This window comes from Labrus mixtus, chromosome 22, assembly GCF_963584025.1.
Source record: "Labrus mixtus chromosome 22, fLabMix1.1, whole genome shotgun sequence".
Classification (NCBI taxonomy): domain Eukaryota; kingdom Metazoa; phylum Chordata; class Actinopteri; order Labriformes; family Labridae; genus Labrus; species Labrus mixtus.
Genome location: NC_083633.1, coordinates 5,447,927 through 5,472,651, shown reverse-complemented (window position 1 = coordinate 5,472,651; position 24,725 = coordinate 5,447,927). Strand labels below are relative to the sequence as shown.

Genomic DNA, 24,725 nt, shown 5'->3' with positions numbered 1-24,725 from the left:
ATAAAACTTAGTGCTAATCAGAAAGCAAACTATTCTGCGTTTATAAATGATGCTTATATTGTGTTGTTTTGTTTGTGTATTCTGTATTGATCCTTGGGTCCCTTAAAAGGGGCAAAACAATCTCCCATATCATGAAATGGCCTTAATTTATATCTATGGTACACAATACTGCCATTTTGATTACTTTAATGACTTGAATTGCAATACAAAGTCTGTAAATGCATCTTTGGGTAACTTTATTTGTTAATTTAAGGACCTTAAAATTCCATCGTGGGGTGGATGAGCGGTAAAGGAGACAGTGACAGCGGAACGAGCACCACAAGGATCAGCTTCCTCGCCCTCCACAGCTTCCTGATCAGATCCATCCTGGCTGCGGCCTCTAGCCTCATGGGGGACCCGGAGCTCTGGGTCGGATCGGTCACTACTCAGCAGAACCGGTTGTGAAAGTCACAAACCGGCTGACGGGGAAAGTCTCTGAGAGCCAGCGAGCGCTGAGGGCTGGAGGAAGGTCTCCTGGGAGCGCATAAAGTTCTGTTTCGGCTGTGCGCTTTAACGCACAGAAGGTGGACGGTGACCGGATCTGAGTGCGTCTCTTAGAGAGGTGAGTCAACTCGGCTGAAGTTGCTTCTCAGAACCTGAGTTTAACTTCCCCCTCGTGTAACCTTCGTGCCATGCACTTCAGATGAAGCCCCTCTGCTCCTGCTCTTTGTGTGTCTGATGCTGTTCGGAGCATCAGGTAATTTATTAGCCTTGTTAGGTATGCTAATGAACCACGACTTTGCCCCACCCTCTGTGCTTGTGAGTCGGTTATGGGATATAACTGTGTGCCTGTCGTCGCCTGTGCACAGTGCACACCTGACTGGAGTGTACTGCGGTCAAGTGAGCCGTCATTTGCAAAAAGTAGTCCATGGGTCTACTTTTTTCTTTGTTGATGTTGTGACCAGCCTAGGGGAAACCAGCTGTAACATAAAAGTGACCCTCTCCTTCCTCACTCCCAATGATTAAACACCAAACAACGAATTTGCAGTTCACAATGTGCTAATTATTTAGCAAAAGGGTGCGAAACACTTGGGGGTCTGAGACCCACTTGAAACACCCTGAAAGCCTCAACAGCAAAGTGTTGGGGGGTCTCTGGGAAAAAAGAATTCACCTCTAATTGACTTCATACTCTGCATTGGACCAGAGAGAGATAGAGAGATGTCCGCTGTTATGTCTTTGCAATGCAAAGCACAAAACTACAAACGATGTATTTTGTGGTTTTGTGCAGCTGAAAAAAAAAGATCATGTCTTCACTACATGATCATGTGTCAGAAATTAATCAAATTCTGTATTATCTAAGGTCCTAGCCCGTCGTCTGGAGGCTATTATGCCCACAGTAATCTCAGAAGATCAGACAGGATTCATAAAGGGGAGGCACTCTTTTTCTAATGTCAGAAGGCTTCTCGGGATCATTCACACCCCGTCCTCTTCTACTGAGCCTGAGGCTGTAATATATCTCGACGCAGAGAAGGCCTTCGACAGGGTGGAGTGGGCATATCTCTTTTTCACTTTGCAACGGTTCAGTTTTAGTGCCAGCTTCATCTCCTGGATTAAGCTACTCTACTCCTCCCCCTACGCATCTGTGTGTACAAACACAGTGTTCAAGACCTTTTCCTCTTTTTCGCGGCACTAGGCAAGGCTGTCCGCTCTCTCCGCTGTTGTTTGCACTCGCCATTGAGCCGTTATCAGTTGCTTTAAAGTCGGTTGGAGGGTTCAAAGGGATCAAAAGGGGGGCGGGGGGGTTGAACATCGCGTCTCGCTTTATACTGACGATCTCCTCCTTTATGTGTGTGACCCCCTGACAAGTATTCCGCCTATCCTTTCGCTCCTGAACACTTTTGGCGTTATTTCTGGATATAAATTAAATATTTTGAAAAGCGAATGTCTTCCGATTAATCAACTGGCCGCAGAAATGTCACCGTCGTCCATACCATTTAAAATATCTAACACAGGGATAAAGTACCTAGGTGTGATGATCATGCATACCATTCGTACACTCCGTGAAAAAAATGTCACTGCTTTAACTGCTGCAGTCAAATCAGATCTACAGAGGTGGAATTGTTTGCCACTATCTCTGGCGGGAAGGGTACAGACTGTAAAAATGAACGTGCTACCCAGATATTTGTATTTATTTCAATGTCTCCCCATATTTCTCCCTAAGTCCTATTTTAAATCTATTAACGACATTATTTCTTCTTTTATTTGGGCTGGTAAGCGTGCGAGAACGGGTAACATTTTACTCCAGAGGAGCAGGTCAGTGGGTGGGCTTGGGCTACCTAATTTTATCAGCTACTATTGGGCAGCCAATGTTCACAAAATTATACTTTATCTCACCCCAGTGCAGCTGGTGCCGATTAGAGGCTGACTCCTGCTCTTCTTCTCTCCCATCTCTGGTGTGTGGCACCCTTCCCCTCTCTCCCTCTAGCTTCACGTCTAATACTGTGGTAATAGGCACACTTAAAATATGGTCACAAATTAGATGACACTTTGGGTGGCTCTCCCTCCCTAAAGCGACGCCCATCTGTAATAATCACCTTTTTATACCATCTTGGATTGACCCACGATTTGCATCTTTGGAGAGGAATGGCCTGCGCTGTCTGGGTGACTTATACGTTAATGATGTTTTTGCCAGTTTCGACCAATTACGTTCTGCATTCCATTTAAATGGCTCAGACTTTTTTCGATATTTTCAGCTCTGTGATTTTGCTAGGACCCACTCACCGGTATTTCCTCATGTTCCAAACCCCAGTGGCATTGATCTGGCACTCAAGGCAAGAGTCTTGCCCAAAGGTCAGGTTTCCTTCCTTTATGACCTCCTGTTCACAACTGACGAGTCCGTGGTAAAAAAGATCAAGGCTGATTGGGAAAGCAAATTACAAACCAACCTTTCTGAGGATTTCTGGGAAAAGGCGCTTGGGGCTGTTAATTCTTCTTCTAGCTGCGCTAGGCTGTCTCTTATCCAGTTTAAAGTGCTCCACAGACTTCATTACAGCAAATATAAACTCTCCAGAATATTTCCGGATACAATTGATGAAACTTGTGGTAGATGCTCTCAGGCTCCTTGCAACCTGACTCACATGTTTTGGTCCTGTTCTAAATTAGTTCATTATTGGCAATCCTTCTTTAAGTCCATCTCCGACATTTTAGGTATAAACATTAATCCATCCCCACATATAGCTATTTTCGGTAGGTCTCCTGATGATCTTGCCACCTCGACCACTCAGGACAATGTTATTGCTTTTGCCTCTTTAATTGCACGCAGGAAAATCCTTCTCTTATGGAAATCTTCACAACCTCCCTCCTTCAAAGCATGGCTGCACGATGTCTTATTTCTCCTTAAGTTGGAGAAAATTAAATTCTCTCTTAGAGGGTGCTCTGATAGGTTTTACACTGACGAGAAACTCTCACCTGACGAGGTATTGTAGTAGTACACCTTCGCCTGCCGATACTGATCCTGTCCTCTCGTGCCTGTCCAGCCGCCCCCCCCCCCCCCCCCCCCTTTTTCTCCCCCTGAGTCAGGGCAAACCTGTGCGTAATTAAATACCACATTTTATGTTCTGACCATACTTCTTTCTGTGCGTGGGTTCTTCAGCCGCTTAGGTGGTAGCCTGGATGTGAGCAGCTGTTGTCTTTCCTTTTATTGATCAAGTTGAGCAGTGTGTGTGAGTGATTTTGTCTCTTTTACAGGTTATACTGTTTTTCCTATTTACTTATGTTGTATGCACATAACGACTTTCATTCCTGTTAATGTTGTTTGTTCATTTTTTATTTATGTTTGTCTCGTCAATTTTCATTATTATTATTTATTTGTTTTTATTTGGTTATTGTATTTTTTTTATATTTTTTTTCTGTGAGTTTTCCAATCTTGCACTTTTATTCTTGTCTTTAAACTAAGAGGTCTATTTGTTGGTCTGGGAGGGTTGTTTACAGGGCGAAGTGATACTGGGTTTTTGACTGTTTCTGAGGAAAAAATAAAAATGTTGACTGCATCCCAATTGCACTGTATATTTTGAACTTGCTTTAATAAAAATATGTTGAAAAAAAAAATCTGTATTATATTGTAGAAAACCCTTCGAAAGATAGACTCTTCAACTGATGATTTTTATCTGCTTTATTGTAAAGCTCACTCATAATTCAAAACCACCGTAAGAGATTATTGTCCGGTGGGGGGCTGCAAAACTTTAACATTCACCTTTTACCGTAACTTTTTTGTTGTTTACCATCTCTTAATATATACATCACGTTCATTTCTCGAAGTTAAGTTACCTAAACAACATTCAAAACCGGAAGTTGCTTCAAAATACCAAAAAGGAAGCAAGGTAACCTTAGCATGACATGTTCTAAAATACAAAATTAAAGCACGAGAAATTACCGTTTCTTGAGCAAGTCTCAGATTTATCTTACCTTAACTAGATTACTTACACATATTGTTATCTAACTAGTATGCAAACAAACCAAAATAATGTCAAACCAAAAACTGAGTTACATATCAGTTATACATAGACTAGTTGTATAAAAAAAATCAGAGTTGGAATAGTGCAAAAACCCTACAGCTCTCCAGTCCACATGTTTATAGAAGTATTCAAAGGAATGCATTCTTGTGTGAACATGTGTCTGATGAACACTTGAAGCGTTAATAAAAAGATTGGATCATAATTGTTTTACAGAAAACATTAGCAACCATCCGGGTTTCTCCAATCAGGGCTGGGCACCTGAAACACAGCACAAAGACAGACGCACAAACGAAACACCGAACACAAAGCAGACCAACATAATAACACTTATATACAATTATAACTCATAGTCATAACCGTTGACAATCTCCCAGATGAAGCTTGAGCACCCCCTTTCTGTGCAGCTGCATCAGGAGCCCAAACTCCTTGGGCATGGCGTGGAACCTTTTAGCTTTTCTGTCATCATAGTAGTGGTGCGTCAGGTCGTAGAGTCCATAGGGGTGATTATCGAAGGGCCAGAACCCATACAGATGCACATTTTCACAGACCTCCAAAGCTATGCTAGTCATAACTAGCCCGGTGCTCATCAACGCTGATCCCAAGCCTTGTACACTCCAGAAGGCACCCAGTCTTATCTGGTACTCAGGGTTAAGGAAGACGGGCCTAATGGGGCTTCCAAAGTCCTCAACACTGTAGATGGCCCGCAGACATACAGGAGTGTTTCCACGAGAGAAGGGAAAGACTAGCAAGGAGTTGTCGTAAATATGCAGACTTTCCACAAACGGACGACGACGCTTCATCAGAGACTCATATCTGGAGACACAACAGCAGATATAAATCAACAAGACAAAAGAACTCTGTAATGACAGTGAAGTGAAATCCAGCCTCTTGCTCACTTCTCCTTGAGGATGCTTGGGTTCGCTGTCACAAGGTCCGTTTTGACACCGACATGCTTCTCATAACCATTTCCCAAAGGAGGAAGGTTGCACCTGAAGAAGCAAGAAAAAAAAAGTCAGAGATCTTTTTTGTGGAATCTCAACATAAATGATTTTTGACACTGTGAGTTGACATTGTCACCACAATGGACACCTTTCTCACCTCATGACAAACTGAGCTGAATCAATTCTCTCTCCACAGCTGCTGTCAGTCAGGATTCCTCCGTTCCCAACAACAGAACACGTGTCCCATGTTTTATTTGAGAAAGGATGCTCCTGGAATTGTAATCAATGGTTATGTATTACCACATAATGATAATTATACTGATGATATAATACAGTAGATCAAATTTACTGCTGGGTCTCATTTGCAAATGTTTCCCTCTTGGAAATGCCCTGCAGCAGACACCCCTAAAAGAGGTTGCCAGCTGAAATATGAGTGCTCCTGGAAGTCTTCAGGTTTTAATTTCCAACATCTACTTGGGCGTCACACTTGTTTTTAATGGATAAATTCAGCAGTATATCACTTTGTTGTGAAGTATACTGGCAGCTTTAAACTTGCTGATGACACAGTTGTTAATTTGTGTACATACATGCTGTAAGCGGTTGGGGGAACATTTCCTGAGATTTGGATTGAAAAGAGTTCCTCACTTCCAATTTATTTGTGGAAAGAGTTGAGTTTCAAATACCTCATACGTTTACACTTAATTAAAAAATACTTTGGTTTAGTATTTTGTATAAGAAATTCAGATGGATTCATGTGGATTAATAGTTCAACCTTGTTGTCAACCTGTTTCCAGTTGCAGCATAACAAAGTACACATTTTGTTTGTGTATCCAGAGCCATGCATGCGGCGTAGAGAGTATGAAAGCTTAAGTTAAGAGCTGCTAAGTGTCACATAGTTAGCCACGCGGCTAGCGGTACTATCAGCTGGCTATGCCCAATGTCTGGCTCAAAGGACAGGGATTGTATTAGCAAAGGAGCTCTGTGAACCCTCCAGCTAGCTCGAGGCATCCCAAGTCTACCAACATATTACTTGTGTAAATACACATGTGAAGTGTATGCTAAGTTGTTTTTTGTATTTATTTAATGTTTCGTTTAATTAATGTGTAATCTTTTAGTCAGACATTACAGGAACAATCACAATGCCAAACAAGTAGCAGATATTGTGGATGTGTTGGTTATATTCATGAGTACCAAACAAAATACCTTTGTAAAGGTGTTAAAAACCTCCGGAGACACCTGGAGGCTGCTCTTTCCCCAATTATAAACGAGCTTTGATCCCACTGGAGTGTTGGCCTGGGTAAGGATGGCATTGTCAAAACCACTGCTGTTGTTGCTCAGCTGAGATCTAGGGAACCACAAGGACTTTGTTAAACCATGTACAAGTGACTCTGATGTTTTGATGCTCCCTCAAATGTTTGTTTAGTTTTTTTTTTTTAAAAAAAGAGCAAATAAACATTAAGGGCAGTCATGTGTGTTTCAGGCAAAGTCCTCTCTGTTTTATCAACACACACATGATTTTAATGTGTGTTATATTTAGACCAAGTGTTTAACATTCACAGAGAAGTTCCTCAACTTCACTCCACATGTATTTCCACTTCTCTTTCCCACTTCTTCAGCTGTTCTTCTTTCTATCCGTCTAAAGAGGAAACTATTCTGATCCTGCACAGATTCTAATTTTGTTCAAACATTCAATGTTTACAGTTTAAGGTCATGAATCACATTCATTTTTCGAGGACAGACTCAATATGTGACAATCAGACGAGGGCACTCTGACTCATCTTTTCTGAGCTTGTCCTCGAGTAAAACATGCAAAGAGTAAAGTCTTTTTTTAGCCATTCAAATTATTGGGTTGTATCTTAACCTTGATTGTGTGATTGATATTTCTGTCTTCACTTATCTCTTTACTTACCCAGCTAGTAAAGTTACATGGAAAAGGCCCAAAGAGGGATTTTAGAAGACTGTACATCTCCCCCTCCCCTCTTTCTTATAAAAAGTGACTAACTCTCATTCTGTGGAGGAACCTTTGATGATCCTTATTTGACCCATTGTGTATATTGTGGGCTCCTATCACAATGTAAATGGACTAAGCTGTAACCAAGTTGTGTTTGTTGATCTGCACAGGCAGACTCAGGTTTTCTGAGGGGCATGGATAAAAATAACTATATTTTCTTTGGTTTTTTTTTTAAGTCACCAGCTGCATGCTGTTGTGCACCAAAACCCAAAAGTTGTGTTGCATTTTTTTTGGAACAGGCCCAAACACTGGTAATAGTTCTATAATGTGATTCATGTTTCATTCTGTTTAACCTTTTAATCACACTTGGCCATCTTATTAGGCACTATGTTGGGTTTTATTACCCTTTTGACCTCCTTTACCACCCAGCATCATGGAACTTAAAAGTACGTAATTCTTACCTTCTTTTATTTTTTCCCCTTAAAGTTCAAAACCAAGACGACCTTTTTGTTTTACCTGAACTTTTTAAAATTGTCCTCCTGCTTCTTCCAGGCTTGGGAGTAATTCTGCATTACTTTTATGATCGTATTACTGTGAAAAAACAAAAACATTCAAACTAAGATACACATACACAACCAGGTGAGTAATCCCTTCATCTGATGGCAGTCATGAAGCAGTGATGGTGTTTGCACACTCACTTGCATTCTTTGCAGAGGTCAAAGGTCTTGGAGGCTCTTCTCCTCTGAGGGGCTGGTAAGTGCTGGTCCACATCACTGTGGAACAAACAAAAGAAAAAGAAGGACAGATGTGTTGATTCAGAAGCAAGGCACACATAGATAATGTAAACGTGTGTAACACCACATTCTGGACCCTGCATATAGACTATGAACCACTCCCCACATTTACAGTTATGAATAGTTACTTTGTGGACAGACCCTCCTCAAAAAGACAGCCAACACAAAGAAAATCACCCCTAAATCCAAAAGCTCACATAGGCCAACATGTTAGCTTTATAATTAGTTTTCATCACTTGAGAACAAAAACTCCCATTTTGAGTGTGCTGTGTTCTTTGTTCAAAACATACAGAAGACATAATGAATCAGCATTTAACAAGTGAAAGATTTGATGCCATTCTGTAGAAATTTCAAACTCCAACTAACGCTAAAGCCAATGGAGTAAACATCATGAATTCAGTGTTCAGTAGCTGTCAACTTCATACACCATGAATGAACAACTAGTCTACAAACTCTTGAGCAGAGATTTTTGCTACGTAGCTACATGTCATCTGCAAAAATCTGTGGTCTGCGGTGTTACTTTTACAGCTATCATCATCTTCTGTTCCTGTTTTCAACTTCCTAAGAAACTGTTTTGGTCAGTGGCGATTCTAAAGTCTGTTGGGGCCCTCCAACCAGAGTTCATCACCATCATGTCTGCCAGCCGACGCTTACTCCTCTTCCTTTCTCTCCTATAGACGGCTAATTCTTCTTCATTTTTCTTCAGTGACTTTCATTGATACACCTTGGTTTTCTCAGCAATAGAGTGAGTGCTTTCAGATGGGGCACCCAAAGGGAGGTTTCCTACTGTCATTGCAAAATTTGCACATTTTGAGCCACTGCTTTGGTTGAAGTTTGTGAGCCCTCTGGGGCCCCCTACTGGTCTGGGGTCCCGAGCAGTTGCCTGCCTTGCCTGTTGACAAGCAGTGCCTCTGGTTTTGGTCGACTGACTACAAAATCCACGGCCATATGAACGATTGTGATTGATTGCTAAATACCCTGTAATGTAATTGGGGAAATTGCAGCTGTTAAGCTCCTCTTGCATCACGTCCAATGAGTGGCATTACCATGGCATCATTGTAACACAGATAAATAAAGTGTATGGGCTATTCTGTAGCTGTGCAAAGTTTTTGTTTTTGCAATGTAGGCCTACTTGATCAAGTGATATTTCAGCAGCTTCATTTGACAATCTTCTTTCCTCTTACCTCCACTGTTTAAGAACACAGACACACATGGTGCCTAATAAGATATCCTATATGCATATGAATGAAGCCGAGAAAAAGAAAAGATTAACACGTCGACAAAGGCTACGTGCATATTAGCAGTATGAACGGCTAAAGGGTGCCGAAAGAAGTAAAACAACATATCTGTGATGTGGTTTGACAGTCTGTGTGTGAGAGTGTGCATGTAGCCAAGGGAAATGCCATTTTCAGACTTACCTTTCCAGTAAGTACCACATCAGCAGGCTCAACAAACACAGGAGAGTCATCACCGGAGAGAAGAGTGACTTGAGCTGGATGAAAATGAGTAACAATAAAACTCATGTATCAGCATTCCATACATGATCTGCACATACAACAAAGAAAAGTCTACCTGAAACACTTCTGTATATCTTGTCCACATGCTTTATTAGAATAGTAGCATTTATATAAATGCTTTCCTGTATTTTATTCTTCTTCTGTAACTTTGCCAAACTAATGTTAACCAAGAAACAACTTCAAGTGCTCAGAAAGTAAGTAAAGCTGAAGTGCCAAAATCGCAGTTCCTCGAGTGGCCACGTGGAGCTGGTTCCAAAAGCAAGTAAATCCCTGTTTTGATCCCGATGGCTGATTTTTCAAGTTGTGACAACTGGAAGGATACTTCATTTTCAATAACTTACTCATTATTTTTCATTTTTCAATACCAATTTAAATCCTGCTTAATTTGGATTTTGGTGTCTTAAAGCTCCTGTGGGAAGTTTTTAAACTTTTGATCTAACTGACCAAAATACATATTGATGCCTCTTTTTGACCTAAAAAAGCAAAAAAGACCATCAGCTAAAAGATGAACTATTTCTATATTGTAGATTGTTTTCATGCCTGTAATGCTGCCACAGGGTAGGAGTCAGATGAGACAATCGACAGCTTGTAAACAAACAGCTTGTTTTTTAGAAACATTTTCTCAGCATATATTTACAATAAGTGATACAATACTTATACAGTCTTAGAATTTATCATCGCTTGAGCAGTGGGATTAAAGTCAAATACTTTAACCACACCACTATGGCTACTGTATCCATGATCTTGTTACTGGTTTGTTGTGTAACACGGTTTGTGTTTTGAATTCCCAGATAGTCCCACAAGTGCTCGATTGTAGACAATTGCAGCTTGTCATGTTTTAATGTTTGGGTTATAATGCTACATTTTAATTCTTAATGATGCATTATAATGTAAACCATTAAGGATAAAACATAAAACAAAGGGGTCTTAGCCCAGCAACCCCCCAACAGAAACTAACAAATAGGTGTGAAAAGTGGGGGGGTTGGGGGCTTCTGAATTCTCTATCCTCATTGGAGGAGGCCTGAGGTTAACCCACAGGCAGCTCCAGTCTTTAAAAGCAATCACCAGGCATTGCTTCCTTCTCTTCAAGTGTGGTCTGCCGACACCAGAGGATACCCTCTCCAACAAGATGGACTCCAGCATTCGAGACAAACCCTTTCCTCCTCTTGACTTACATAGGTTAAACTCCAGAGCTGAGGTTGCTCAGTATAGGTAGCTCTTCACATGCTGAATTCAAGCATCAGAGGATTCAGCTGACTACTTCCACGGCATATTTTTAGGAGTTTTGGGCGCAATCAGATGCTATCAGGTTCGAGCAAAAAGAAAAGTTTCTTTCCTTTGATTTTTCGTAAGACGTCATTGAACGCAACTGGACAGGAGCGCTGAAGGAAGCCCACTGATCCCTGAATCCACAAGGACACATAAAGAACTCGGCTCCTGCAACCAGAAGACCCTATAGAGCAGCGCTCTGGTCGAAGATCTGAATCCCGCTACCCTCCTCCTACATCTGCCACGAAGGAAAACTGCCTGAATCTGTTGATTCAACATTCAACAGAGTGACGATCTAACCAGCTTTGCAACGATCACCAGGAGTTACCCCAAGTAAGAGCTTTGGTCTGGGCATAAATAGTTTCAGAAATAGTTGTTTCTTTTATAACCACTGATAATTATGCATCATTGTTGACAAGACGTCACATCCTGTTTATTATCTGTTGTAAGCTGCTGCATTTGTTTTATTGTGATGAACCGCTGTGTTCGCCTATGTGTGTAACGCTATCCTAATTTACCTTCAGTCAACGGCTTTCACAATCAGAAAGACCAGTGTACCCGCCGTTGAATCAAAGTCCGGCCACTGGCTTTCTGGTGTTTAAGTAACAGTTACTGAACTCAGCTCAGAGAGCTCAAACTATTTCAAAAGATAACAACACAGCTTCCTTTGTTGTCCACCATTTTGTCACCATTTTGTCACCATGTGACGAAGCCACAAGGTGCATTGTCTCTCTCCACCATCTTGTTTTCTTTCTCTCTTTTTCTCTCTCTCTCTCTCATCTACATACACACACACACACAAACACATTTACACCTCATTCACAAGGTTTGCTTGATAATGTTTGTTTGCTTAGATTAGTTTGTAATAGTTATTTGTTTGATTAAGTTCATTGATTTTGGATTGATGTTGCTTTGTTTAAATAATGCTTTGTTATAATTTAAGAGAGCAGTTGTTTGTGATAACTGCTGTATTTGCATTGTGATATAAGCTGGGTGCGAAGGCTTTGTGTACGGATTTCAATTTATTAAATATAGTTATTAATTATTAATAATATTAGTAATTAAATAACTGATTTGAGACTGATTTGAGTGATATTTTGGTTATATTTACCTGAGTACAGGTTGGTGCCCCAAAACGAGATTAAACACAGTTTAATTATATCTTATTTATATTATTAATAATTAAGTATAATTATTAAAGAATATAACCAAAGTTGACTTGATACAACCCCAACACTGTCGTCTTTGCAGTGTGTTCTAGTGCAACTTTTTGGCCAAGACAAGAGGCGTCGCCCGCCGACGCCACAGGCAGACTTCATCGCCACCAGTTCTTGGCCGTCTGCTTGGTGTGTCAGGGCCTTAAGAGAATCAGTATCAGCTTTATTGGCCAGGTATGCTTAAACACACAAGGAATTTTACTTTGGTAAACTGTGCTCTCTTTGTACAAAGGTATAATATTAAATATCTTCAGCCAGTCAATTGCTACCGGCAGGGTGGGGGGTGGGTCTCCTGTTACTTCTCGCAGGCTTTTCCAGACTTCTGAAGGGTCGTTAGCTGAGAAGCTTTGTTTTAACTTCTCAGTGTAGCTCCTCTTAGCTACTCAGATCGCCTTCGTCAGTTTGTGTCTGGCCTGCTTGAACAGGTCCCGGTCCACACTCCTGTAGGCCTCCTCCTTGGTCTGACGCAGCTTCCTTAGATGAGGTGTAAACCAGGGCTTGTTGTTGTTGTATGTGCAGAAGGTCTTGGTCTACACACACATGTCTTCACAGAAGCTGATCTATGATGTCACAGTGTCAGTGAGTCCATTGAGATTTACTGATGCAGCTTCAAAAACACTCCAATCAGTGCAGTCAAAGCAGGCCTGTAACTCCTGTTTTGACTCCTTTGTCCATTTCCTTACAGTCCTTACTACAGGCTTAGCAGTTTTTAACTTCTGCCTGTAGGTCAGCATGAGGTGAATTAGGCAGTGATCAGAGAGTCCCAAAGCTGCACGGGGAACATAGTGATATGAGTCCTTTATTACTGTGTAGCAGTGGTCCAGTGTGTTAGCTCCTCTGGTGGGACACTTCATGTGCTGTCTGTACTTAGGAAGTTCGTGTTCGTGTTGAATTGCTGTTACTTGCAAACCTGATAAGAAGGTGAACCTGATGCTAAAGATGAAACTAATTTTCTCCCATGAACACTTGAACATTCATATATTTTTTATGACATTGAATGTCACTGAGTTGGCACCTGTCAATGCTTCGGGCCCGAATAATTTACAAGCTACAAAAAGAGTTGATTCTTACCTTCATGTTCCAGGTAAAAAGCTAGTCCTTTGATTATGGATCCAGTCAATGTTTCTCTCTTGCCTGCTTCTCTTTCACTGTCACTGTCGTCTTTCACTGTAAGATATCCCTGCAGTGTCACCACACAGTAAAAAAAAAAAAGTCTGAGTGTATCCTCACTTCTGCCAAATTTCAAGATTTACCTGAGCAAGCAGACAGGAGGCTGAAATATGTCAGAACAGTCACTCAAACATCAAGTAAAACACAAAAATGTTCGATAAGAAGTCGTTGACACCACAAGACACCACGAACCTAAAATCAACTACCTTGACAAAAAAACAAGCCTTCACTTTAAGTTTAAAGGTTTACCTTGTGATGAGCAGCTATTCCTGTTTGTCAAGAGTGCAGGGTTGATTGTCAATGTTGATATAGAGTGGGTACTTGAAAGAATTTTATGATGGTATCTTTTTCTATGAATGTTTGTTGTGGCACTCCTCAAAACCAGTGGCGGACTTAACCATTAGGCATAGGTAGGCAATTGTAATGGGCCCCCAAACTGCAGGGGCTCTATAAAATGCCCTAAAAAAATTTCAAGTTTAAGAATTATTATTATTATTATTATTATTATTATTATTAATAATTTATTATTATTTAACTTTGTGTTAAGTTATGTTTTTCTAAAAAATGTAATCAGAAGAATGGCTAATTAATCTATAACTCATGTCTCACGGCCCCTTTCCCCTCCAGCCGCACTACATGGACTTTTCCATGATGCACATCAGGGTGTTTGATGCACAGTACTGCCCCAAAGTCCTGTAACATCATAAACACAAGCTTACAGATTCCTACAAGTGAAGATGGTGAAATAAAGAAACACACAGAGACAAAGGAGATGAAGAAAGAGGAGATAAAGAGAAATTAAATACATTTTTAAGCGGCCGCACGCTGGCTCACTTCAGCTGTATGAGCCCGAGATAGAAACGGTCTTTCTTGTGATTACTAGTGGCGGATTTAGTCATTTGGGGGCCCTCCTGCATTTGTAGGGCTGATGTAGTGGTTCTCAACTGATGGGTCGGGACCCTAAAGTGGGTCGAGGAGCCTTTTTCAGTGGGTACTGAATGCGTACTGAAAACAAAAGGTCTAAAAGGCCTTGAATTTGAAGCATGTTTGTGTTGTTCTGTTCCTTTGATCAGTCACATTTTTGTACCTTCTGAAGTCCAAACTTGCACACTTTTCTATTGAATAAATCTGATTGGTTGAAAATATTAGAAATTTGGGTAGGCCTACTGATTTTTCATGAAGAGGTTGGTAGTGGGTCCTGAAGTTAGACCAGTTGAGAACCAATGGTGTAATGTTCTGTTCTAGCAGGTTGCAGGAGGTTGATTGTGATCATCCTGTGTTTTATCTTAGTGAATGGATAACACACAAGAAAATACAATTATGGAGACACAAAAGTAATACACATAGGGCCTACTAGTCAGAAATATTTACCCTTTCTCTGCCTCATCCAGGAATTTCTCTCTGTCTCTGTATTTCTCTTCTTCCTCTCTGTCTGTGTGTTTCTCTTCTTCCTCTCTGTCTCTGTGTTTCTCTTCTTCCTCTCTGTCTCTGTGTTTCTCTTCTTCCTCTCTGTCTGTGTCATCACTAAAATAATCTTAATATAACCAACTGTAATTTTCACATTTTCTTGCATTTATATGTTTTTATAAAATAAATTACTTAAAGCTCCTCGTCCTCTCCACTGTTTAAGAACACAGACACACGTAGGTCCTAATAAGATATCCTATACGCATATGAATGAAGCCGAGAAAAAGAAAAGATTAAACCGTCTACAAAGGCTACGTGCATTTTAGCAGTATGAACGGCTAAAGGGTGCAGGAAGAAATAAAACAACATATCTGTGATGTGGTTTGGCAGTCTGTGTGTGAGAGTGTGCACGTAGCCAAGGTAAATGTCATTTTCACACTTACCTGTCCAGTAAGTACCACATCAGCAGGCTCGACAAACACAGGAGAGTCATCACAGGAGAGAAGAGTGACTTGAGCTGGATGAAAATGAGTAACAATAAAACTCATGTATCAGCATTCCATACATGATCTGCACATACAACAAAGAAAAGTCTACCTGAAACACTTCTGTATTTCTTGTCCACATGCTTTATTAGAATAATAGCATTTATATAAATGCTTTCCTGTACTTTATTCTTCTTCTGTAACTCTGCCAAACTAATGTTAACCAAGAAACAACTTCAAGTGCTCAGAAAGTAAGTAAAGCTGAAGTGCCAAAATCGCAGTTCCTCGAGTGGCCACGTGGAGCTGGTTCCAAAAGCAAGTAAATCCCAGTTTTGATCCCGCTGGCTGATTTCTCAAGTTGTGACAACTGGAAGGATACTTCATTTTCAATAACTTCCTCATTATTTTTCATTTTTCATTACCAATTTAAATCCTGCTTAGTTTGGACTTTGGTGTCTTAAAGCTCCTGTGGGAAGTTTTTAAACTTTTGATCAAATTGAACAAAATACATATTGATGCCTCTTTTTGACCTACAAAAGCAAAAAAGACCATCAGCTAAAAGATGAACTATTTCTATATTGTAGATTGTTTTTTATACCTGTAATGCTGCCACAGGGTAGGAGTCAGATGAGACAATCGACAGCTTGTAAACAAACAGCCTGTTTTTTAGAAACATTTTCTAAGAATATATTTACAATAAGTGATACAATACTTATACAGTTTTAGAATTTATCATCGCTTGAGCAGTGGGATTAAAGTCAAATACTTTAACCACACCACTATGGCTACTGTATCCATGATCTTGTTACTGGTTTGTTGTGTAACACGGTTTGTGTTTTGAATTCCCAGATAGTCCCACAAGTGCTCGATTGTAGACGGTTGCAGCTTGTCATGTTTTAATGTTTGGGTTATAATGCTACATTTTAATTCTTAATGATGCATTATAATGTACCATTAAAGATAAAACATCCAGTTTTTATAGTATCAACTATCATTTCATATCATATATCATATGAAGGCTAATTGCTGTTACTTGCAAACCACATACGAGGAACCACAAGCGTTTGTTTCTAGAGACTGCTGAGATGAAAGTGAACCTGATGCTAAAGATGAAACTTTTCTCCAATGAACACTTGTTGAACAATTGTTCTGCTCATTAAGTGAGCCATACCAGGTTCTTGTGTTTGAAGTGTAACTGGTATTTTTCCAGTTGGTTTCATGTCAAGCTTACTCCTGTTGGTTTCTCTAATTCTAGTTCACGATTATGTTTCAATTGGAAACAGCACTATACACATCCCTTACAAGCTAGAAGCTCCTTTCCAACTATAGCTAACTTTTAAGAAATCCCTAAAAACTCACCTCTTCAACATCACCAACCACTGACCAACTCTGTTCTCATCCTCCTTCTCTTATATCATCTTTATTGTTTTCACTGTTTTGTTTTGTTGTTATTCTTTGTTAAGTGTCTTTGAGTACTTAGAAAAGCGTTATTAAAGTCTAATACATTATTATTACTTTCTTACTTTCGTCTCAGTAGGCCTACTAACTTACAGTAAAACGTTTACTGTCTTTAAAGGCACACAGGACATGAGAAAAAAAGTTATCCATTGAAAGTTTCTTGTCACCTGTCACAGATTTTTCAAAATAAAATATTAAATATCACTAAAATATTAGTGTCTTAATGCAATGTGAGTAGTCTGTGCCTTTAATTATCTCAAACACTATACAGTAAAATATGTTAAAGATTCTCAGGGCCACATCCAGGGACATGAGGAACAAGAACCAATTGAAAGTTTCTTGTCACCTATCACAGATTTTTTAAAATAAAAGATCAAAAATGACAAAAAAATATCAAAGCGGCTTAATGCAATTTAAGCAGACTTTGCCTTTAATTTTTAACAAACTATACAGTAAAATATGCTGAAAATTCTCAGGACTAGAGACATGGAGACGAGGAACAACAATTGTCTTGTCTTAACTTTGTGTTTTTTTTTCTGTCAGCCGTTATTATTGATGGTGTCTTTTGCTGAAATACGCGGCTGCATTCATTCTTTTTGGGTGCTCCAAGCACCTGTACTGTAAACCCCGGTATAGACACGTATCATCTTTCAAGCGGCGGCTGGCTTGACCTGGGTTTTACAAAGTTGTTAAAGTTATAATGTATTTGGGCTAAAAGGTAAAAACTGGGATGTGATGAATGTTATAGATTTTAATATAAAGAGGAATTTATTGAGACATAAAATGTAAGAGTAAGATTAAAATTGAAACATATTCAGGGACCAGTCCAGGATGGACAAATTTAGTGCTGCAGTCAGATACTGCCCTCTAGAGGATTCACTTAGTCAATGCATCAGGTGCTTTTCTCTGAAAGGCTTAGTGGAGAAAAATCAACTGAAAGGCAACATAACGGTCACACAGTCAATATATGTGTTTGTGTGTATGTATATGGCTAAATTTATAATGGGATAATAACACACTTCAAGTTTTTTCTGAAGTTATAACTCATGTTGCTGCCTTATAACTCTTTTTTGTGTAGCATATTGTATTCATTTTTCACTTATCCAGCAGGTTTTTTTGAGTAATCTTCAGCTGAATGTGGAGTGAATAGGAGGCCAATGCAGGGAGGCCAGGATTGGTTTTATGTGGTCCATGAATGTTTTGCTTCCTGTTGGTAACAGTCTCAGTATTAATGTGTCTGTGTGTAGAAGTCACATCAGGCCATCGTCTGTAGGCCGACAGCTGCCTGTGGAGCCTCTCAGCAGGTGAAGTTAGTCCTACATTTGGCGGCTCTAAGTTTGTTCCTTTGCTCCTCCCCTCTGCTTTTGATTGGATTAGAGTCTGGCTGTGATGCACCTGAGCTGCATCACCTTCTTCTTTGGATTGACTGTGAAATAGTCTGCAAGTACTGCCAAGTACTCATGAGGCTGTTTTCAGGGTTTTAGTTATACTGTTTTCATGCACTGAGAGTGGAAATAACCCAAGAGTTAGACTGCGGTCAAGCCAGTGCTCACGTATTCTGATCTTTATGGTAAATGCTCCGGACTCCAGAGCGAGCAGGATTAACAGACAGAGAGAGCGATGACGTGAAGTGCTAAATGCCTAGGTCTTACCATAAAACTGGCTATGAGATACACGTGTATGAAACGGCTTCCTTTTTTCAAAATAAGGTGTTCACAATTTTAAAAAAAACAAATCAGTTTTCTTGGAGAAAACAATAATTATATATATGTTTTCTTCCATAAGTACACCATGATTCTGAAATGGTTGGACTTAGAACTTCTTAGACTACATGCACAGGTACTATGAAGTACTTTTACTGTGTACTTTTTGAGACATCCACTGTCAAAGTTCTTTATAAATCACTATAATGAGTATTTTTTTCTGAATTTGATATCTTGTAAAAACAGGTCTGTCCGGCAGCCTTCCCCACCATCTGATCCAACTCACCACCAGGTGGTGATCAGTTGACAGCTCTGCTCCTCTCTTTACCCGAGTGTCCAAAACATGCGGCCGCAGATCTGACGAAACAACTACAAAGTCGATCATCGATCTTTGGCTTATGAACGAACTTATGAACATCCCTATACATGGTGTTTGTTATAGTCAATCCATGACTAGCACAGAAGTCCAACAACAAAACACCAGTCGGGTTCAGATCGGGCAGGCCGTTCCTCCCAATCACTTTTCTTTTGCAATGAAATATGCAAATACTTATGTTTTTGCCTACACTTATCCCTGCGATATGATTGGCTGTTAGTTGTCTTCTTCTTGATCTTTAAAATGTTTAGTTGCAGCTTCAGTTTAAGGCTCCCCTTTCCTAGCTTTTGGCTGGTGTAATTACAGGTTTTTACTTTTACTGAACATTTGTTATTTTTCCATTACATCACGATAATTAGTCTAGTCTAGCTGCTGTTTCTTGAGCATCCGTACTATCTGTACAAAAGTTTGCCAAAGCCACAGCAAACATTTGTATAGTTAGCAGCTGGGAGCCACGAGCATTGGCGTACTGTATTTGTCCTAAGAAAAGTCATTTTTTCAAGTCTCAAACTTAGCTGCCCGTCTCGGCTACAACAGACATCTCTGACATCATAACAGCTGGTCCTCTTTGTGATATGTTGTAATGAAAGACACCAGCTCATATCGACAAGGGGAACTAGTTAAATATAATGAGGTCAAAGGCCACTTATTAGCCTACTTGCTAGCAGGGTTGTAACCAGAATCACCCTTGGTGTAAAAACTGTGAACGAGTCTTCAAAGTCCAACATATTTGATTAGATTTTTTTTATTTCAAACATGTAACAAAAGACAAAAGGTGAACAGAAAATAAATCATAGGCTAACTAAAAACAGTGGAAAGTATAATACTGGAAAAAAATGTCGGACACTGTGCTATTTAATGAACAAACATAATATCAAGGAAATTATCACATCGACTAAAATATTAGCTCTAAGGCTTTGGATGTAGCCCAGATAGACTTTGTATAAATGTTTATACTGTCACTGACTAACAAACACAAACATAAACCTCTCCCATCCGTTAACAAAACAATGCGGTCATTGTCATTGTCTGCAGTCAGCCTGAAAAGTCAGAGAAAGTAGTTTACTTTATGTTCATGTGTTATTTACATACCCATCTTAACGAGTGACGTGAAGAGACAGATGGATCTCTTCTCAAAACCTGAGAACATTTACATTAATACCTGTGTCAATGTGAAAATAGTTTCCTCCTGATTAATTTGTTTCCCTTTATGTAAAATGTTAACTGAGGAAGCAACGGTCAGCTTTGAGCAGGAGCTGTATCTGGTATAGATATCCTGTATCCACGGGTCGGCAAGTAAGTTTGGCCTCTGGTCACATTTTTTCTAAGCAACTAGATAACAAAAGAGCAGGTAAAAGACCTTACTCTTTGATATAGTATCATTCTTATGTTTTGGCCATTTATGCTTTAACCAACCGGAGGCTTATTATAACATTTTTTTGACTTGTGAATGCCCCTCCTGACTTACTCGTAGCATTATTATTGTTTAACTGCCCAAAAGCACGCACACACACACACACATTTTTTAGTTTTATTGTAGAGGTAGATACAAATTATTCTCCGAAAAAATCTTTATTATTTTGAATCAAGGTGCATGAAGGAGGATGGAAGATAAAAAGTAAGCTGCAATGACACCTTATGTACACAAGTTGGTGCTGTGTAGTTCCACAGCGTGGGGGATAGAGGTGAGATCTGCTGCTTGGTCTGTTGTTTACAAAATGAAAACTCTGCACAAGCTTTCGTTTATGTGAGAAACTAGTTTTTAAATGTCTGAGCAGAGAAAATGTGTTATTTCTGACCGAGTACTTTGAGAAACCAGATAATGATTTTTATCGTAGCTTCCTTTAGATAGATAGATAGATAGGCAAAATGAAAACTCTGCGCAAGCTTTAGTTTTTATGAGAATTAATTTAAGATTAATAAAATAGAAATAATTCACATTAGCCTATTCACACCTATGCTAAGCTACAAGTGCCCAACCGGCCAACAATAGGACTCCTTTCACATGCTGGTGAGTTTTTAAAAAATCGGAGAGTGCTGTGACTCTGATTTAGTGGTACTATACGACTTTTAATTTGGTAGTACTGCTCATCCTCATACTTGAGCCTGATCCCAGTCAAGCTTTTCTCAAGATATGACACAGCAGCACACGCTTTCCATAGGATGTCACTTCAACAAGGAGCATGTTGACAATCCAGGGAGTTTATGCTCATTCCTGACATTAAACCAGACAAATCTCACAGGTGTGAGCCTCATGAAACATGATCCTGACTTAATTCTAAAACCCCAAACACAACTCTTTTTGAATCAAGACACAACAGACAAACTTCAGCCATTGAACCAAGACATTTAAACAAGAATCAATTCAGTTTGGATTGAAAACTAAAGGTAACAAGAATAAAACCTTTAAAAACTCTTAATCATTGTAATCATCTCGTCTTCAAGCCTCTGTGTCTCGGTCACATTGAGCAACAACTTCTGAACAGATTTATTCAGTGTGATGTTGTTTCCCATGTTCTTTCACATCTCAGAGACTTGAAACAAGCTGAGCTGGCAATATGAGACAGATTTTGTTCTTTTCAGTGTCTCTTACAGAAAACTATCAAACTGAGTGTGAGTGTCATGTTGTTCACTCTTTCTCTCTCTTACTGATCTCCATCTCATCAACATGTCACGACATCTCCTCTCCACACACACATCTCAGCTGATGACCGGGACAAGCACTCATCAGAACAGAGGACAAAGTGCTTTTGATTGATTCCCTCTCTCTCTCTCTCACACACACACACACACACACACACACACACACACACACACACTACAAATCCCATCAGGAAACTGCAGCCATTGAAACAACAAGGAGGAACAACAACACATCATGTGGATGGTTTTTGTGTCTCGGATTTCTTGAAGGTAATTATCATGTTGCCTGTGAATTAATTTACAGAGATTTCATGGATTGAATCAAACCATGGTTATAAGGAGTTATGGAAGACATTCTTCATACTTGTTGCTTAGAAGGTTGTAGTTGAAACTGTAGTGTATCTAGCTTTTCAATTATCTGCAAGCTTGTTTTACACAGTCACTTTAAGCAACTTTAATAGTCTGATAAAACTTAGTGCTAATCAGAAAGTGACCTATTCTGCGTTTATAAATGATGCTTATATTGTGTTGTTTTGTTTGTGTATTCTGTATTGATCCTTGGGTCCCTTAAAAGGGGCAAAACAATCTCCCATATCATGAAATGGCCTTAATTTATATCTATGGTACACAATACTGCCATTTTGATTACTTTAATGACTTGAATTGCAATACAAAGTCTGTAAATGCATCTTTGGGTAACTTTATTTGTTAATTTAAGGACCTTAAAATTCCATCGTGGGGTGGATGAGCGGTAAAGGAGACAGTGACAGCGGAACGAGCACCACAAGGATCAGCTTCCTCGCCCTCCACAGCTTCCTGATCAGATCCATCCTGGCTGCGGCCTCTAGCCTCATGGGGGACCCGGAGCTCTGGGTCGGATCGGTCACTACTCAGCAGAACCGGTTGTGAAAGTCACAAACCGGCTGACGGGGAAAGTCTCTGAGAGCCAGCGAGCGCTGAGGGCTGGAGGAAGGTCTCCTGGGAGCGCATAAAGTTCTGTTTCGGCTGTGCGCTTTAACGCACAGAAGGTGGACGGTGACCGGATCTGAGTGCGTCTCTTAGAGAGGTGAGTCAACTCGGCTGAAGTTGCTTCTCAGAACCTGAGTTTAACTTCCCCCTCGTGTAACCTTCGTGCCATGCACTTCAGATGAAGCCCCTCTGCTCCTGCTCTTTGTGTGTCTGATGCTGTTCGGAGCATCAGGTAATTTATTAGCCTTGTTAGGTATGCTAATGAACCACGACTTTGCCCCACCCTCTGTGCTTGTGAGTCGGTTATGGGATATAACTGTGTGCCTGTCGTCGCCTGTGCACAGTGCACACCTGACTGGAGTGTACTGCGGTCAAGTGAGCCGTCATTTGCAAAAAGTAGTCCATGGGTCTACTTTTTTCTTTGTTGATGTTATGACCAGCCTAGGGGAAACCAGCTGTAACATAAAAGTGACCCTCTCCTTCCTCACTCCCAATGATTAAACACCAAACAACGAATTTGCAGTTCACAATGTGCTAATTATTTAGCAAAAGGGTGCGAAACACTTGGGGGTCTGAGACCCACTTGAAACACCCTGAAAGCCTCAACAGCAAAGTGTTGGGGGGTCTCTGGGAAAAAAGAATTCACCTCTAATTGACTTCATACTCTGCATTGGACCAGAGAGAGATAGAGAGATGTCCGCTGTTATGTCTTTGCAATGCAAAGCACAAAACTACAAACGATGTATTTTGTGGTTTTGTGCAGCTGAAAAAAAAAGATCATGTCTTCACTACATGATCATGTGTCAGAAATTAATCAAATTCTGTATTATCTAAGGTCCTAGCCCGTCGTCTGGAGGCTATTATGCCCACAGTAATCTCAGAAGATCAGACAGGATTCATAAAGGGGAGGCACTCTTTTTCTAATGTCAGAAGGCTTCTCGGGATCATTCACACCCCGTCCTCTTCTACTGAGCCTGAGGCTGTAATATATCTCGACGCAGAGAAGGCCTTCGACAGGGTGGAGTGGGCATATCTCTTTTTCACTTTGCAACGGTTCAGTTTTAGTGCCAGCTTCATCTCCTGGATTAAGCTTCTCTACTCCTCCCCCTACGCATCTGTGTGTACAAACACAGTGTTCAAGACCTTTTCCTCTTTTTCGCGGCACTAGGCAAGGCTGTCCGCTCTCTCCGCTGTTGTTTGCACTCGCCATTGAGCCGTTATCAGTTGCTTTAAAGTCGGTTGGAGGGTTCAAAGGGGTTGAACATCGCGTCTCGCTTTATACTGACGATCTCCTCCTTTATGTGTGTGACCCCCTGACAAGTATTCCGCCTATCCTTTCGCTCCTGAACACTTTTGGCGTTATTTCTGGATATAAATTAAATATTTTGAAAAGTGAATGTCTTCCGATTAATCAACTGGCCGCAGAAATGTCACCGTCGTCCATACCATTTAAAATATCTAACACAGGGATAAAGTACCTAGGTGTGATGATCACGCATACCATTCGTACACTCCGTGAAAAAAATGTCACTGCTTTAACTGCTGCAGTCAAATCAGATCTACAGAGGTGGAATTGTTTGCCACTGTCTCTGGCGGGAAGGGTACAGACTGTAAAAATGAACGTGCTACCCAGATATTTGTATTTATTTCAATGTCTCCCCATATTTCTCCCTAAGTCCTATTTTAAATCTATTAACGACATTATTTCTTCTTTTATTTGGGCTGGTAAGCGTGCGAGAACGGGTAAAATTTTACTCCAGAGGAGCAGGTCAGTGGGTGGGCTTGGGCTACCTAATTTTATCAGCTACTATTGGGCAGCCAATGTTCACAAAATTATACTTTATCTCACCCCAGTGGAGCTGGTGCCGATTAGAGGCTGACTCCTGCTCTTCTTCTCTCCCATCTCTGGTGTGTGGCACCCTTCCCCTCTCTCCCTCTAGCTTCACATCTAATACTGTGGTAATAGGCACACTTAAAATATGGTCACAAATTAGATGACACTTTGGGTGGCTCTCCCTCCCTAAAGCGACGCCCATCTGTAATAATCACCTTTTTATACCAGCTTGGATTGACCCACGATTTGCATCTTTGGAGAGGAATGGCCTGCGCTGTCTGGGTGACTTATACGTTAATGATGTTTTTGCCAGTTTCGACCAATTACGTTCTGCATTCCATTTAAATGGCTCAGACTTTTTTCGATATTTTCAGCTCTGTGATTTTGCTAGGACCCACTCACCGGCATTTCCTCATGTTCCAAACCCCAGTGGCATTGATCTGGCACTCAAGGCAAGAGTCTTGCCCAAAGGTCAGGTTTCCTTCCTTTATGACCTCC

General features: G+C 40.4%; 1 protein-coding gene across 1 annotated transcript; it reads right to left on the bottom strand.

The window, feature by feature from the left end:
- Positions 1 to 4,135: 4,135 nt before the first annotated feature.
- LOC132956574 (alpha-2,8-sialyltransferase 8E-like) lies at positions 4,136 to 13,670 on the bottom strand. Its single transcript, XM_061030095.1, has 9 exons — positions 13,436 to 13,670; positions 13,254 to 13,349; positions 9,598 to 9,671; positions 8,084 to 8,158; positions 7,902 to 7,976; positions 6,638 to 6,779; positions 5,592 to 5,704; positions 5,390 to 5,482; positions 4,136 to 5,306 (listed from the first exon to the last, which is right to left on the bottom strand). The coding sequence occupies exons 2-9, from the start codon at positions 13,257 to 13,259 to the stop codon at positions 4,844 to 4,846; spliced, it is 1,041 nt and encodes a 346-aa protein (XP_060886078.1). The 5' UTR covers positions 13,260 to 13,349; positions 13,436 to 13,670; the 3' UTR covers positions 4,136 to 4,843.
- Positions 13,671 to 24,725: the final 11,055 nt, after the last annotated feature.

Coding starts and splice junctions, on each gene's coding strand:
- LOC132956574 (XM_061030095.1), bottom strand. Junction 8,159..9,597: donor ATGTGGTACTTACTGGAAAG/GTAAGTCTGAAA, acceptor TTTGTTCCACAG/TGATGTGGACCAGCACTTAC. Junction 7,977..8,083: donor GACCTCTGCAAAGAATGCAA/GTGAGTGTGCAA, acceptor GTTTTTTCACAG/TAATACGATCATAAAAGTAA.